Source organism: Balaenoptera physalus, assembly GCF_965194825.1.
Source record: "Balaenoptera physalus genome assembly, chromosome: 11".
NCBI classification, from domain to species: domain Eukaryota; kingdom Metazoa; phylum Chordata; class Mammalia; order Artiodactyla; family Balaenopteridae; genus Balaenoptera; species Balaenoptera physalus.
In genome coordinates, this window is record NC_138896.1 from 55,002,392 (window position 1) to 55,019,175 (window position 16,784).

At 43.7% G+C, this 16,784-nt stretch overlaps 1 protein-coding gene across 1 annotated transcript in view; it reads left to right on the forward strand.

Moving 5' to 3' along the window:
* The window catches only part of LOC309638717 (uncharacterized protein), a gene marked incomplete at its 5' end in the record, with an annotated part of 313,001 nt that overhangs the window by 998 nt on the left and 295,219 nt on the right, over positions 1-16,784 (forward strand). Inside the window, one exon of the mRNA XM_082415015.1 lies at positions 1,165-1,240. Within this exon, the coding sequence (XP_082271141.1) occupies positions 1,165-1,240 (76 nt within the window). The remainder of the gene's footprint in view (positions 1-1,164; positions 1,241-16,784) is intronic.

The window sequence follows — 16,784 nt, forward strand, 5'->3', positions numbered from 1 at the left end:
CCCCTTGACACAAGAGAGAGGGGATATGGGGGTATATGTATACATATAACTGATTCACTTTGTTATACAGCAGAAACTAACAACATTGTAAAGCAATTATACTCCAATAAAGATGTTAAAAAAATAAAAATGTCCCCTCATGTCTTTAAAAAGTGCGCTGGCATAATATTTTTTAAAAAGAGGATTTTTTTAACAAAAAAGAAGCAGACTCACAGATATAGAGAACAGACTAGTGGTTACCAGTGGGGCGAGGGAATGGAGAAGGGGCAAATGGGGGTGGGGACTGGGAGGTACAAACTCTTAGGTATAGAACGGGCTGCAGGGATGTGTCCTGCAGCATGGGGAACAGAACCGATACTTTGCAATGGCTGTGGATGGAGTGTCACCTTTGGGAACTGTGGATTCCCGTGTTGTGTACCTGTAACTTGTATGGTATTGTGCAGCACCTATACATCACTAATAAATAAACAAATAAATAAATAAAATTTAAAAAAGAGGATTTTTTGGCAGGAATTTAAATTGTAGATATCTTCTACAATAAGGCAGAACACACGCACACACATCAGCAAACAAACAAAAAAGCCTGTGTGAGTGAGTGTATGAATCACACTAGACAATTTAGAATTTACTATATAATCACTTGGAGAGAAATATAGAAAGAATAAAAACCACCCATAACCCCCCACTTGGGTTGTGGTATATTTCCTTCTAGCCATTTTTCTGCATGTGTATGAAAATAATTTTATAAAAGTTGCATCATTGGCATACACACACACACACACACACACGCACACACACCCCTCACACAAGCTTTTCCACTTAATTGTATGTGATAATCTTTCCCCCATATCATTAGTTTTAAAAACAACATAATTTGATGGCTACACTATAACTCATGTAACCTTTTCCTGTTTTAATTGTTCATAATAGGGAACATGTTTTTCTGCTCATGAATAATATTGAATGAACATTTACTTATACCAATGTATGAATATCTGTCTTTTGGTTGAATTTTTAGCTGTTTGATGAAAGGGTTCTGACTGAATTTTTACTGCATGGTAAAGGCCATCAGGGAGGCAGCAGTGGTGAGAGAGACTCAGTAGTGCCCGTGGGCCCTGGCTGGCCCCGTTTCCCCTTCTCCACATTCCCATTCTTGGACCTCAGGCCACTGACCATCAGGGGGCCCAGGCTCACCACCAAGTCAGTGGTCCCCGCTGTGACCCCAGCCCAGCAGCGGGAGGTGCCTGCCAGTTCACAGGGTTCTAATTAGGAATAGCTAATGATTTACAGGTGCTGTAATGCCAGGCTTCCCTCAGGGTTCAGCCTCCGTCTCTCCCACTCTCTTTTCACTTGGCACTGAATGTCACACCTGAGGACATCCCCGTCTCATCAGCAGAAAGTGGTGGAATGGAAGCTCACACTTTTGTCATTATCCATTGAGCTGACTCTGAGATTCCTAGGAGAGCTTAAAGCAAGATCAGCTGGATCCAGTCAGAGCAGACATTCCAGTGGAAACATGCTCCTCTGAGATGGCTAAGACGTCTACACCTGCCTGTGCTGCCCCGTCATTTTCTGTGTGTGTGTGTGTGTGTGTGTGCAGGCACGCACATGCAGTGGAGGGTCCAAGTTCAGGGTTTTCAACAATGAGACTCCCGAGTTGTGGCCAGCATTTCTGCAGCATGTATTTCCAACCCCTTGCTCTGGTTGCCATGCTCTTTATTTCACTTTCTTCACATGCTGTCCAACACTCAAGGCCCATTTCTTTCTCCTCTTCTTCCCTGAGCACTTCTGGGAATACTACTCTGATTTGTTCCTGCCCTGCAGTAAGAGGATGATAGAAACTTGCAGCTGGAAGGGATCTAAAGGCCCCTCTAGCCTCAAACACTTCACAGCACTCGAGTCTGTGCCAACTAGTTGTTCAGCCTGTGCTTGAACAAACTATTGCATCACACCCTTTATCTTAGAGTTGATAAAAACGGTTCTAATTATCTTATAACTTAGTTTTCACTCAGTGAAACAATCATGGGTTTTTCCTTGTTGATCTCTTTCAACTCTTAACACAATGCTAGGTATTTTTATTGGTTAGGACTGCTTTGGGCTGCATGTAACAGAAAATGGAATGAAGTTGACGTAGATAGGGCTCTCCCTTCCCCTCTTGTGGGAGGAGAGGCCTCTGAGATAGGCCATTGCTCTTTCTGGTAGGGGGTGGGCAGGGATGCTGGGGCAGCACATTCTTTTCCATGAAGCTCTTTGTTGCAGCAGATGTCAAATGGTACCACAGTTATCAATACTTTCGAGGCAGGAAGAGGGCAGTTGCATCTATAACGTTTTATCAGGAGAACAGGAGCTTCTCCAGAAGATTTCCACCCGCTTTACGCTTATATCTCACTGGCTAAGGTGGTCATACCCTTGCGGTTGCAAGATTGGTTGGAAAAGCTGAAAATGAAATTGTGATGTTTGGTGTATCCCAGTAACAATCCATCTCCTGGGGCTAGGCTTACTGCCCCACCCCCAAATATTAGGGTTCTGATTTTCAGGAAGACAGAAAGAATGGCTGTTAGAAGGGCTGTGTCATATGCTGTGTTCCTCCGGAAGCTGATCATGAGACAAAGTCACAAGCGAAAAGGGCTTATTTAGTAGGTTATCCCAGGAAGTGTTGGTAGGAGAGCGGGAAAGTGAGAAAATGAAGGCAAGGAAGCCCATGTATATTAATGAGCAGGTTAGTGCTGCAGGCAACTGGTCTCAGGCCAACTCAACACATCTGTGAGGCAGCATAGGACACACCTCAGAGCTGCCCCACCCGGGAGGCAAAGAAGCTGGGGCACTTCTGCCCCCGTTCCCATACATCATTGGTGGAGAGCTGCTGGCAGGGACAGTGACCGCCCAGCACTTCCAGCCTCCCCACGTGCAGACCAAGCGCCTCCCTTGAGCACAGTCTCAGATGCTTATAATCCAAGCAAAAGCCATCCCCATACTCAGGAATGGTGGGTGCCCAGGAGTACATACAGGGTCTGCTAAATGACCTCCAGTGCCTGTCACAGTGCTTAGGAGGTGCTCAGTAAATGCTTTAATTCAATGAACATTTCCTGAGTACCTACTACTTACCAAGTACTCTGCAAGGTTTTTTTTTTTTTTTTTATAAATTTATTTATTTATTTATTTAGTTTTGGCTGTGTTGGGTCTTCGTTTCTGTGTGAGGACTTTGTCTACTTGTGGCAAGCGGGGGCCACTCTTCATCGTGATGTGCGGGCCTCTCACTATCGCGGCCTCTCTTGTTGCGGAGCACAGGCTCCAGACATGCAGGCTCAGTAGTTGTGGCTCACGGGCCTAGTTGCTCCGTGGCATGTGGGATCTTCCCAGACCAGGGCTCGAACCCGTGTCCCCTGCATTGGCAGGTAGATTCTCAACCACTGCGCCACCAGGGAAGCCCCTCTGCAAGGTTTTTAGATACTAATTGATTTATTCTTAGATGGACTGCATTGATACAAACAAAAACAAAACAAGTGGTATTTGTACTCAGATCTTTTATTTTTATTTTATACTGAAGTATAGATGATTAACAATGTTGTGTTCGTTTCAGGTGTACAGCAAAGTGATTCAGTTATTGCTTATATGTGGAATCTAAAACAGATTATACAAATGAACTTATTTACAAAACAGAAACAGACTCATGGACTTTGAAAACAAACTTGTGGTTACGGGGGGTGGGGGGGAAGGGTTGGGGGGTAGGGATGGATTGGGAGTTTGGGATCGACATGTACACACTGCTATACATAAAATAGACAATCAACAAGGACCTACTATATACCACAGGGAACGCTGCTCACTACTCTACTCCGATCTTGATATACTGTAAAATGCACTTTCCTGGTGGTGGTGACCCTGACCCTTCCCTATACGACACCACCATGTACGCTTCCTGTTCCTATCGAAGGATCAGTCCTGGAACATGCTGTCAGTGCTCATAGTACAGTTCTTAGGAAACAAGCTGTTTTATTTAATGAAATGTTTAGCATTTCAGAGTTCTACTTTGTCTGAAGAGCAGACAAACTATTTTCTAAATAGTCCATTAGATGCTTGCAAGGATGAATGCCTCTTTTTCTTATTCTAGAGCAGTGATTTACTGCTGTGAGCTTTCTGGCATTATAGTCGTCATTGTTCTTTTCTGTTCCTTTTGTAATAATTAAAATCTGGAAGTGACTGTGGTGAATGTAGGTCTTAGCTGCAATCCTCCCTCAGGAGTTATTTTTAGGTACCTGTTACAGCTAGAAGGATGCAGTCAACCTACCATCCCCTGCTGGCTTTGCTCTAGGACGAGGGTCTCTGGCGTTTAGTGGGTTGAGTCTGATGCCAGTGCCGTGGCTGCTGTGTCTTCAGGTTCTTTTGCTTCCCTCCTCCCTGGCTTCACCCTCCTGCTCTCAGTGACCACTGACTCCTCTCCAGCATCCATCCCAGCCCTTTTCTGTTGTGGCAGGCGTGTGGTTGGGTGGGATGGACCCCCACCCCAGATCCAGGGCAGGATGTGATTGGCTTACATTGATCAGATTATCATACTTTGTTGGCTGTGGTGATTAGTTCCTGGGAGGGTGAGTCTAATAACTGTGGAGCCAGCATGAGGGCTAAGATGATGCAACAGATAAAGATGCGTCCAAGAGAATGGTCGTGAAATAAAGCAGAGCCCAGTTCAATCTGTGCCGAAAGTATATTATTTCCAGACATTCTAGTTCCAAGGACCAATAAATCCCCTTCATTGTTAAAACAGTTTGAGTTGGTTTTTTGTTACTTGCAGCCCAAAAACATCTCTACTGAAACTGATAGCTAATACCCCTTTCTGGTTTCAGCCCTGAATTGACTCCACCTTTCACCCCTGATCTCCTTTGTTGTTTCACTGGGTTCCAACTCTGGATCCTGGTCACCTGATACCTACGGCCCAACTTGCCAAATACCTTCTCAAAATGTGGCCAATGCTTGACCATGGAAAGGGCCAGTCATCCATTCACTAAGACCTTCTTAGACCTGGCAAATTAAAACATATGATAATTGTGTCCTGTAGTAGTGTCTTTCAATCATATAATCCAAAATGGTTGCCTTATCCTAATTATATATACAAACTGTGAGACCAGAGAACGCTGAAGATAAGCCTCTCGTTCTGGAATTGGTGTTCAGGGTCATTACTTCTCCCACTGCAAACCAAAATTCTTTTATTTGTGAAAAGTGAATGATTATCTTTGGAACCTGGGGAGTGTAATATTTTAGCAAATTATATTTAGTGTAGTTCACCTTGCTTTGACCTCTGAGGGAGAAGTCACTTCCATTCATACAATCTGGTTCAATGCAAGTCTACGCATTTGGTACAAGAGCTATTCTGCAGTGCACTCCACATAACACGAGAGAGGAGACTCACCTGGTCACGGGAGTGAGTTACCACAGCTGTGAGCACAGTTTGCATCATGTGAAGGGTTTTAAGAACTGGTGTCGGTTATTCAGGGAGGTTAGGGAACATTCTCATTTGGTAATACTTAAGAATAGAACCAATGGATTCTCATTGTTTGGACATGGTTAAGTGAAGAGTTGCTTAAAGGCAATGGAAAATACAGTCTTTGGATGTTTGAGGTTTGACACAGAAAAGCATATACTTAGTTTCATGGCAAAGGACTCAAAGGAAACTTTAGAATGAGTAACACTATAAACATAGAAGCAAAAATGTACCGCATGTTGAAGGTATGGATTTTTCTTTTTTTCTCCTCAACAATAAATTTGTTGGCCTCTGATATTCCAATGCATAGCTGATGGTACAGTAGGTCAGCTTTGGTTGAAATCTGATAACTGCATGGCCCATAGATTTTGCTCCTACTTTAACCAGCTTTGGAAACCTTGCTTGGTGTCCTTACATGTGGCCCAAGGATATTTATAGTTTGCTCAGTGACCTTGGAACTCTTAATTTATTTTTTAAATATTTATTTATTTATTTAGGCTGCTCCGGGTCTTAGTTGCAGCATGCGGGATCTTTTAGTGGCAGCATGTGTGCGGGATCTAGTTCCCCGATCAGGGATTGAACCTGGGGCCCCTGCATTGGGAGCTCAGAGTCTTACCCACTGGGCCACCAGGGAAGTCCTAGAACTCTTAACTTAAGAAGCAACAAGTACATCTAATGACTCACCCAGTCCTGTTGATCATACTTCCTAATTCTAATTTAGATTCCAGTGCTTTCTCTTCCTTTCTGTGGCCACTTGACTTATTAAAAATCTTATTTCTTGCTTCCGTTACTGCTATGGTATCTTAGTTGGTTTCCCTGCCTCCTAGTCTTATCTTCTCCACAGAGTTGTCATAGAATCTCCTACCTCTTCTTAGTTGCAACTTAAAACACCACCACATCCCCCCTACCCCCGGCATGTGTGGTGTAACGTCTGGGCCCCTTACATGACATGGAAGTGCCTTCGTGGACTGGATGCAGCCAACCTTTGCATCCCCCTCTCATTTCTCCTGTACATGCATGGGTGCCTGCAGTGCGCTCTGTCACTCTCAACCTCCACGCCCTGTCCCGTTGTTCCCTCTACCTTGAAAATTACACTCCCTCCCTTTTATTCTTCCTTGATAAGGCCTCTTCAGCCTTCCAGATTCAGCCCTGCCATCACCTCCTCCCTGACCCCTGGGTTCCCCCAGCACCTTGGGCTGGATGTCAGTCTCCCGAGCTCCTGGAGGGCTAGAGCTGTGTCTTGCATTTCTATATCTCTGGTATCTTTATTTAGTGCCTGGACAGGCCTCAGAAAGGCTTGTGGAATGAATGGATGAATGCATGAGGTAGATATTTTGTTCTCTCTCTCAAAGAAGAAATGAATGGGTAAGTCTCACTATACACTCCTGAGAGTTTTGGACTGTGGTTGAGCAATAGTTTTGCCCTTGTAAGAAGACCACGGTTGGCCCTGTTTGGGGTTTTAGTCAAAATCTAGACTTCTGACTACACAAAAAGTATAGCGCCATGGAGTCCCACCATTCAAGCATATCGAGGGCAGATCAGGCCCCTGCAGCTGGTCCAACCCACACAGACAGGTGACTTAACTTGATATTACATGCACCCTGGAGCTTGGGAAAGGCAGGTGAGGGCTGCAAATTGGGGCAGAAGTATCCTTTATCAGTGTGTCCTAATATACCCACACTAGAATCCTCTCTATGGGATGAAAAGTTTCAAGGGATCTTTCAAGGCTGGATCCATTAAGATTTTAAATTTGCAATTAAAATGGAGTCTAATAATCCCTAATGTATATTTATAAATGTGAAAAGTAAAAGCTTGAGGTAATTTTATCACTTAATCCCCACGACAACCCAAAGGTATAGGAACTATTATTATACCCATATTACAGATGGGGAAATTGAGGCCCAGAGAAATTTAATAATTTAGGCAACTTTCCAAAGTCACACATTTACTGATGGTGGAGTTAGGATTTGAAATTATATTGTCAGACATCAGAAGCTTCTACTCTTAATTAATCACCTCTCTGAAGCTTTGCCACCAGGGAAAGAAATGTGCACATTTTCAGTTCTTTTTATTGATACTGTGTCAACAAAAGCATATGAAGTATTAACTATATAAACAAGCTAGCAAGGTATGAAGCATCAAATATTTAAAACTAAGAATATGGAATAAAAGTAAATATGTAGGAAAAATATAATTCTTCTAGCTGTGCAAGGCAGGGTTTATGATTCACAGAGTAATGGTGACAAAACTGAGATCAGAAAGAGACCAGGCTGATTTGTCCAAGGTCACAGAGTGGCTGACGTGGGATAGGAAGAAGAGCCGTCTTATGCTGAAATCCTCCCAGGGCCTCAATTGCTGGACCCTGGCAAGTCTCTTACTTAAACTTGTAATGGAAACATAGAGGATCAGTAGGCTTAATGCCAGAAATCCTACTTATTACTCAGCATAGGATTAGAAGACAAGGTTGAGTCAATGATTTCCGCCACTGAAAGCGAACTGCTCTGGTATTAAAATGAGCTACATGCTACAACATGGGTGAGCCTTGAGGACATTATGTTAAGTGAAATGAACCAGTCACAAAAGGACAAGTAGTGTATGGTTCCCCTTACATGAGGTACCCAGAGTAGTCAGATTCATACAGAGAGCAGAGTGGTGGCTGCAGGAGCTGGGGGAGAGGAAATGAGGGGTCAGTGTTTAGTGGGGACAGAGTTTCAGTTTTACAAATGAGAAGAGTTCTGGAGATGGATGGGGTGAAGGTCGTACAACCACATGAATGTACTCAGTGTCACTGAACTACATACATAAATATGATTAAGATGGTCACTTTTGTGTTATGTGCATTGTGCCACAATTAAAAATAATTTTTTGAAATGAGCTAGCTCGTTCATCAGTCAGGGTCCAGTCAGGAAAGCTGACACCACCCCAGTCTTTCAGATTTAAGGGGTGTGATAGAAGGTGTCAGCTATGGGGTGGCGGCCAGGGGATGCTGAAACTAGGCAGAGCAGGAGGCGGGTGCACCCCAGGGCTGCAGGTCCACAGGGGAGGGTGTGTTACCTAATCCCAGAATCGGGCTACACGGTGGGGGGTGGGGGTGGGTGCTGCCCCAGCGAATGGCTGGGGGTGGGGGCAAGAGGAAAGGGAGAAAGCCCCCAGCCCCCCTCTTGCACCCTCTGCTTTCCACAGCCTACCACAGACTTACGTTAAGACCGTATGCAAGGGAGTCCAGACATGTCATCTCCTGTGACACATGCAAAGCAGGGCATGCAACAGACATGGTGAGGAATGGGTGTCAGAGGAAGCTGGCAAAGCTCAAGTGCACAGGCCATGAGAGACGTCTTTCCCCATCACTGAAAAAAGCTCTTCAAATTTCTGTAAAAGAATTTTTAAAATCTCCCTACACTGACTTTCCAACATGATGATGCTCAGTGATGCTGGTTCATCTCAATTAAATTAACTTACCTTCTACAGGTTGGACACATTCAAATAGAGTCAGAGGTTCAGCTTTGGGTATCACTCAGTGCTTCAGAGACTGTCTCTCGGCGATCAACTCAAAGTCATCCTGAGCTGAACGGCATATATTTTGTTTTGTTTTGATTTCTGTTCATAATGTGTGAGCTCAGATGGACCACAACTCCTACTATTCCTTCAAACTTGGCTCAGAACTCACTTCCTTCTCCCTTCCCTCACCCAAATCTAGGTTAGTGCGCCTTTTCTTTGCAACCTCAGCACCCGAGTTTACTTGGAATCTAATACCTATAACAACTGTGATTTGTCGACTTGTCTATTCGTTTTGCATAAGCCTCTAAATTACTTGACAGCAAAGACAGTGTGCATATTTGTATATATATATTTTTCCCACACATATTTGTGTGTGTGTGCGTGTGTACTATTGAATCTCCATCACTAATTAACAATAACCAAGGCAGGGCCAATTACATAGTAGGTACTCAATACATGTTCTTGAATGAATGAATAAACTATTATATTTGATGAGTAGGAGGAATAGGTCTGAGCAGGCACCTGTCGGGACCTGGGAACCAAGGAGTCAAAGCTGCACATGAGCTGGTCGGCACTGGTGCTGAGGAAGAATAGAGCTGCTCAGGTAAATCTTGAAGAATAAGTAAGGCTTGGTTTTAACAAAGAGCTTTGTGAATCTGGGTTTTGAAAAATTCTGATAGACAATCAGAACTGTGAAACTGGCTTCAACAGAGATGTCAGGGCTTGGAGATAAAAGTTTGAAAGTCATCTTCACAGGTGGGCTTTTGAGAGGACTCATGATGTGGCAGCTTGTTTCTTCCACCGATGGCTGCAACAGGGTTTCCTCCTGTTCTACAGGTTTTTCTATCTAGTACCTCGCTCCTTTCTTCCTCATTGACAGGTGGCGTGTATGCAGCCTCCTTTTGAACCTGGGTGGGCCTTTGTGTTTGCCTTGACCAACAGCACAGCAGGAATGACACTGTGATTAAGTCACAAAAATGCCCTGTGCCACTGCCTCCTTCCATTAGGCTCTTTGCTTTGGAATCTGGCCTCCATGCTGTGAGGAAACCCAAGTAACCTCTGGTGAGGCCCTGGAGTCCAGAGTCCACCCCCAGAGTGAGCCCAGCTGAGATGCTTGGATGACGGTGCCCAGAGCACGTCACAGCCACTCAGCTCTGTGTGCACCACAGGTGTGTGAGCAACACAAATGACTATTGTGCTGTAGAGCATTGAGTTCACTGATAATTGATATGCATAGGTGTATGATCGTGAAATGAGTCAGGCAGGCCTGGGTTCACGCTCTGATTCTGCCACTACCAGGGTGGTGGCTTTAGGCTTGTTACCCAGACTGTCAGAACCCTGGTTTCCTCGTGTATAACACGGGGCTTGTAATGGCTCTGCAGAGAGGTGTCATGATCATTAAAAAAGATGCTACCTGTTGACACCTAATGCTCTGCTGGATCTCTCTGGTGATTGACAGGGATGCTGTTTCCCCGAGATGAGGATGTTTGGTGAGCTCTCTGAAGAAAGGACACATGGAGAGCAGGTTGCTTGAAGATGGGGAGGAAAAGAAGAGTGAAAAAGACGGTTGGTGAGGGGGCAGTCAGAGGACGAGGAGGGAATCAAGACCGAGGAGCTTCCTGGGATGTTTGGAGTGGAATACAGGACAGCTCAGTTCAGGAGCCAGAAAGGCATTGATTTAGGCAGTAGAGTGATGACCAGTGACATGTAACACAACTGTGCCCACAGAGCACAGGGCTGACAGCCTGTACACTGAGGGAGAAGTGAGAAGAAGTAGTTTGTGTTCACTTAGGCCTTAATTTCCAAGCTTGTATGATATTCCTAAGAGACATGAGCACCATTGTAAACATATAAATCACCCAGTGAAATTTCCATTTCCTCACCACAAGTGGTCCTTCTCTTTTCTCTGGAGATACATCGAGATGAATCTTGCTGGTCATCACCCACATGATACTGGTTTTCCTCATGTGCTCATTTGTTATGTTTATTGCTGTCTCTGTGGATTGTTTCCTGTGTGTTTTGTATTTACATTTAAATTCCTGGTTCCCCCAAATGTCTTACCTAATTATGACTGTAGTTTTACATGTTACTTATACTCTGGTTCCAAAGTGAAAAGCAGAGTTACAGATTAAGGACATGATGACCCAGACACCAATGGCCATGTCTAGAAATAGGGGAAGAGACTTGCTATTTGTTTAAACTTTTAATTTATATTGGAGTATAGTTGGTTTACAATGTTGTGTTAGTTTCAGGTGTACAGCAAAGTGATGTAGTTATATGAGATTTGATATTTAATAGATGAAAATGAAAGCATATCATTCCAAACTAAAGAGGGTTTCCCCATCACTGGATTATTGGATGCTTTCATTGTTCAATTAACTGGTCAGAAAATATCTACTATTGTTATCTCAGAGTCTTTGAGCTAAAAGGAATTATAGGTTCCTCGATTCATAAAAAAAGGAGATGGAGACTGAGACAAGGTCCTTGTGCAAAGTTACAGTTATTTACCCTCTTGCAGTGGTTCAGTGACATTGATAGAAACGTGATCACGGGAAGTCCATGGTAAAAGCCTAGTTTCCAAATTGCCTATTCTTGTTTTACTTTTTTGAAGACTGAATTTTCCAAGATGAGATGCAAAGTCATTTCTAAGCCTTCACATACAAGGTTTTTAATATTCCTTCTCAAACATTTACTTAGTGGCTACTTTGTGCAGGGCACTGCGTTAGGTGGGTCTTCTAAAATATACTATGCAAGAGAATGAAAGATAATTTCTGATTTAAAAAGCCAAATTATGAAAATGTAATATTTATTAGGCACCTGTAAGATAAAAGGCACTTGCTGGAGCATCACCTCTGCCAGCTTTACACCTCCGTGAAATTTCTGGTTTGCTCAGTTGATGTCTGTCTGATGCTAATGGGAGCCAGGGGAGGAATGTGGTTCCTGAGAGCTTTGTGGGACGAATGTTAATTCTGACCAATCATGTCTAAGACCCGGTAAGTTAGTTCTACAATTGAAGGGAGTGGGGCTGGCAGAGCTGATGGTGGCCTGGGGACCACCAGGACCGGTGAGGGATATAAGAGTTGGGAAGAGGAGCTGTCCAGGGTGGGCTCCCAGAATTCTCCCACCACTGGGGGCACCAAGCAGCAAGGGCGACTGGGACACAGGATGTGGGTCTGGGGCTGATAGTGAAGCAGAGGTCATTTGGGGGATTAACACTTCTCCACTTTTGAGGGTTCCTTCCAGGCATAGGGAGTTCAGGATGCACTCCTGGCGTCTCTCTACTCTCTTCCTCTCTCTGCTCCAGGAGAGGTGTGTGACTGGATGGATTTGTCTGTCTGATCCAGGTGTTCAGAAATAAGAAGCCCATTTGCTGACGGATACCAGCTCCTTCCTCCCACCTAGAATTTATCAGTAATAAAGGGGATATTTTGACACTGGTCACGTCTAGAACCAACTCAGTGAAACTCTCATTCTGTACAAGAGTCAGGAAGACAAACAGACCCTCTTCCTAGGCAGACTTGCTCCCATATTGCTGGGGCCTCTGCTCTTAAAATTGCAATCTCCTGGAATATTTTTAGGTGACCCAGAAGTTAAAGTTCAGAATCCCTGGGATTCTTTATGTTCATAAACTACACCTAAAAATTTAGCCAAGAAACATGTGTGTGTTTGAACAAGTGAAGCGTAGAGGAATCCTCCAAACATTGCCTAGAACAACGACTGGGGCTTGTGACTTGATCTTAATTAGCTGTGTCATTAGGCAGGGCATGCGTAAAGCTATGTAAACAGATAACTTTAGACCATTAATGAGGGGAGTGAATATTTTCTTCTTTCATTGTCACTCTTCCTGCTCCCTTCTGAGCTGGATTGGTGTGAATCATGAAGAAACTTGCCCTCAGTTTCTGAAGGAAAGGAGAGCCTGGGTGATGGGGCTCTTAGGTGCCTGAGTGTCAGGACAGTTCTGAATGGCTTCTGAGCTCACGGCCAACCTCCCGAAAGCCTATTGTCTGAAGTCCCCTGGAGTTTCTTTATTTATTGGTTTCAGTTGCTAAGAAGTGACCATCCTCAGAAGTGAGGCTGTTGCCCTTGGCTACACATTTCTTTATGGGCATAATCTTGCATCACACGGTACCAAACTGGCAGCTGAGCAAAGCACAGACCTTGATGAAATGTTTTCCTGATGTTGGCCTCCTGGTATGAGGTAGGTTGTGCTAATTCACCTTTTCAATCAAAGGCAAGGGCTGACACTGTCCTTGAAAGGCTGACACTTCCCTCTCAAGTAGGAATTTGCTTATTTTTGCTCTGAGATGTGTCAGTTAAAATCATGTCCCCTGAATAATCTTTTTCCTGATCATATCCACCTCACGGGGTTCCTGGGAGCCTGCCTGGTGGAGGCAGTGTGTTGTGATCGTGGGCGGTGGTGCTGATTTTCTCACCTTGGAAAAGGGAAGGCTCCAGGGGGCTGGTGCCTGTTTCAAATCACGTGTATTTTTGTCCCCTCTCTGCCCTACCCCGCTCCCTGCCCATTGATTCCACAGATTAGATATTCACATTCAGGGTAACTGCTGAGTGCATTTCTAGTTTGAATTTCATTTGCTATCTTCTGGCACCTTGACCTCTCCTTTGTTTGCATCTCATCTTCCATTTTGGGAGGAATGTTCAAATTTTGATATTTATTTTCAACACAGATACCTTCTGAATTTATGGAACTTTCTCTGGTGCACCAATAAGATGCTGGAGATGAGGTATCTTTTTGTGTCTTCTACCCCAAATCCATTTGCAGTCTTTTGTCTCTTTTTCTTAAGGCAGTTCCAAATGCGCCCCATGTCTGCTGCTGTTTGAAAAGGCTGTAAAATTCAAGCTACGTGATTATGAATACTATGAAAAAGGTTTTGACAACTTTTGGTGGCATTTAATTCAAGTTAAATTCCTCTCATTCAAAATAATAAGCATAATGTTACTTATTATGTAGATGAGGTGGTGAGGCAGATGTTTGTCGTCTCAGCGCATTCACTGGGGATTAATAAGTACACAGGCTGAGCAGGGGGGCCTGGGTTCAACCTGGGAATTTGAAAAAGGGTTGAGGAACAAGAAGGATGATTACCCTGGAGCTGCTCTGTCCAGTACGGGGGCCAGCAACCACATGAGGCTGTTTACATTTAAAGTAATTACAATGAAATAGAATGAAAATGAAAAGTTTCTTGGTCACGTTGGCCATCATTCAGTCACTTACTGAAGAGCACAGACACAGCACGTTTCTGTCATTGTAGGCAGCCCTGTTGGGCAGCGCTGCTAACCATGGGATTGTTAAAACAGCCAGGGATGCTTATAGATTTCTCTCATCAATGGGAACTTTATCTGTAAGGGTTCTGAAAGCTTCTCAGAATGGGTATAGATCTGTAAAGAGCCAAGAGGTGAAGTAGTTACCATCAGGTTGCAGCTGTTTGAGTGCCACCCCTGTGTCCCATGGGCTACGCTAGAGCCGTGCTTCTCAAACTTGAAATGTGCAGACATAGCACTTGGAGAGCTTAGAGTGCAGATACTGACTCGGTAGGTCTGGGGTGGGGCCTGAGAGTCAGCGTTCATAAACCGCTCCCCTAGAGATCCTGCTGCCTCGGTCTTGGAGACGACACTTGGAGAAGCACAGGTTGACAGCACTGATTCCCAATCTTGGCTATACATCGTAATCAGCTGGAATCTAAACACCACTGACACCTAGATCTCAACCCCAGAGGTTCTAATGTAACTTGTCTGGGGAGTAATCTGGGCACTGAAGATTTTAAAAAGCTCCCCAATTGATTAATATTTGAGAACCATTGATGGAGGTAAAACAAGTCTATTAGGTCTGAGGACCAGAAATACTGGCCTCATCTGGAAGTTTGTTAGAAATGCAGATTCCCAGGCTTGAACCCCATGCTGCCAAGTCCCAATCTGCCTTCCAGGGACACTCACCAGGGGATTTCATGTACTTTACAGGTAAGAACTACTGTACCAGGTAGCCTTTATTTTTTTTTTTATTTTTTATTTTTATTTTTTTGGCTGTGTTGGGTTTTCATTGCAGCACATGGGCTTTCTCTAGTTGCAGCGAGCAGGGGCTACTCTTTGTTGCAGTGCACGGGCTTCTCATTGCGGTGGCTTCTCATTGTGGAGCACGGGCTCTAGGCGCGTGGGCTTCAGTAGTTGTGGCACATGGGCTCAGTGGTGGCACAAGGGCTCTAGAGCGCAGGCTTAGTAGTTGTGGCACACGGGCTTAGTTGCTCCGTGGCATGTGGGATCTTCCCGGACCAGGGCTCGAACCCATGTCCCCTGCATTAGCAGGTGCATTTTTAACCACTGCGCCACAAGGGAAGTCCCCAGGTAGCCTTTAAAAGTAATAATTTATTGATCTGTGTACCTGTGCTTTAAAGAAATTCTTTAAAGCAACAAGTTCTGTTAGTTCCTAAAAATATTGGAGCATATAATTTAGTCCATTCCTATGCCTAATATTGAAGCTTTAATAGACTGTCATGGCACAGACACTAACGTGATGGTTTCTGCTTGCATTGTAACAGAAAGTATCAATAATCCCAGCAGCGTGGGCACTGGACTTTCACATCTTAAGTAGAAGGTCAAGAATGACCACGTTTTTTAGGAATTAGTTCCACATGTTTGCATAAAATTTATTTTTCAAGATAAAGTGTAATTCCCCTTTTAGGTTAATTCCTTTTAATTTTAGAAAATTGTATACTTCTAATTCATTAACAGAGATATACAACATAGGTAGATTCTTAATTGATGTAATTTTTCATCATGCAACACTTAGATCTCAGATCCTCAGGGGTTGGGGGAGAGTGAGAAGGGATTATAATGTCTTGACCAAAACAAAAATGTGTCTAACGTTGTGTTTTCCTGATAGGTCTTTCTGAGTGGTATTTTAGAGGTACAGTGCCAAAGAATTATAATGGAGAAAGGCCAACTATGCTATGAGTTAGAGCAGCACTTCTCAGACTTAAACGTGGTAGGGAACACTTGAAGATCTTGTTAAAAGGTAGACTCTGATGCAGTCAGTCTGGGGCAGGGGCCTGAGACTCTGTATTTCACACAATACAGGTGTTGGGACGCTACCTGTCCATCGACTACATTTTGAGTAGCAAGGGGTTAGATGACTCTTCCAGGATACCTTCTTGTAAACTCTCATTTCAGTGACTCAGAAAATCAAGTGGCCTGGTATAAACAATAATAAGGGTGATTTTGTTGAAAGTGCTGGTTTGCTCATTTGAATCATCTAAAAGAGAGACATCAAGAGGTCAGAATTGTTCATAGACCCATCATTAATGGAAAGCTCATGGGGAAATGAAGTCATTTAAGGCAAAAGGAAAATAGTAACATAAATACCTCAGATGACTACCAGGGCAAAATTTTCAAAATGTTGCAAGCTGTCTGCATGCTTGAAGTAGCAATTTACATGCATAATTAGGTGCAATCAACAGTTTTGAAATGTAATATATTTTCTGAGCCCATATTTACTTATGACAGATGCAAAAAAAAACTGTGTCCCCCCCAAAAATAGAAGGGCAGAGAAAGGAAAAATACTTGCCTTTGACAATGGGAATCTTTACAAACTCTTGCCTAAATTTAGAACAAATTTAGTTGAAGTATTGGATCTTTGTTTTGATTTACTCTTCACTGAAGTTCACAAACACATTTTGGAAGTAACAAGCATGTAAGAATAATAACTTTCCAGTCAGCTCTTCCAGCTCCTGTTGGAACTGACATGTACTTTTTATTTCTACACTGTAAAAGGAAAATCTGTCAAATTCAAAACTTTATTGCA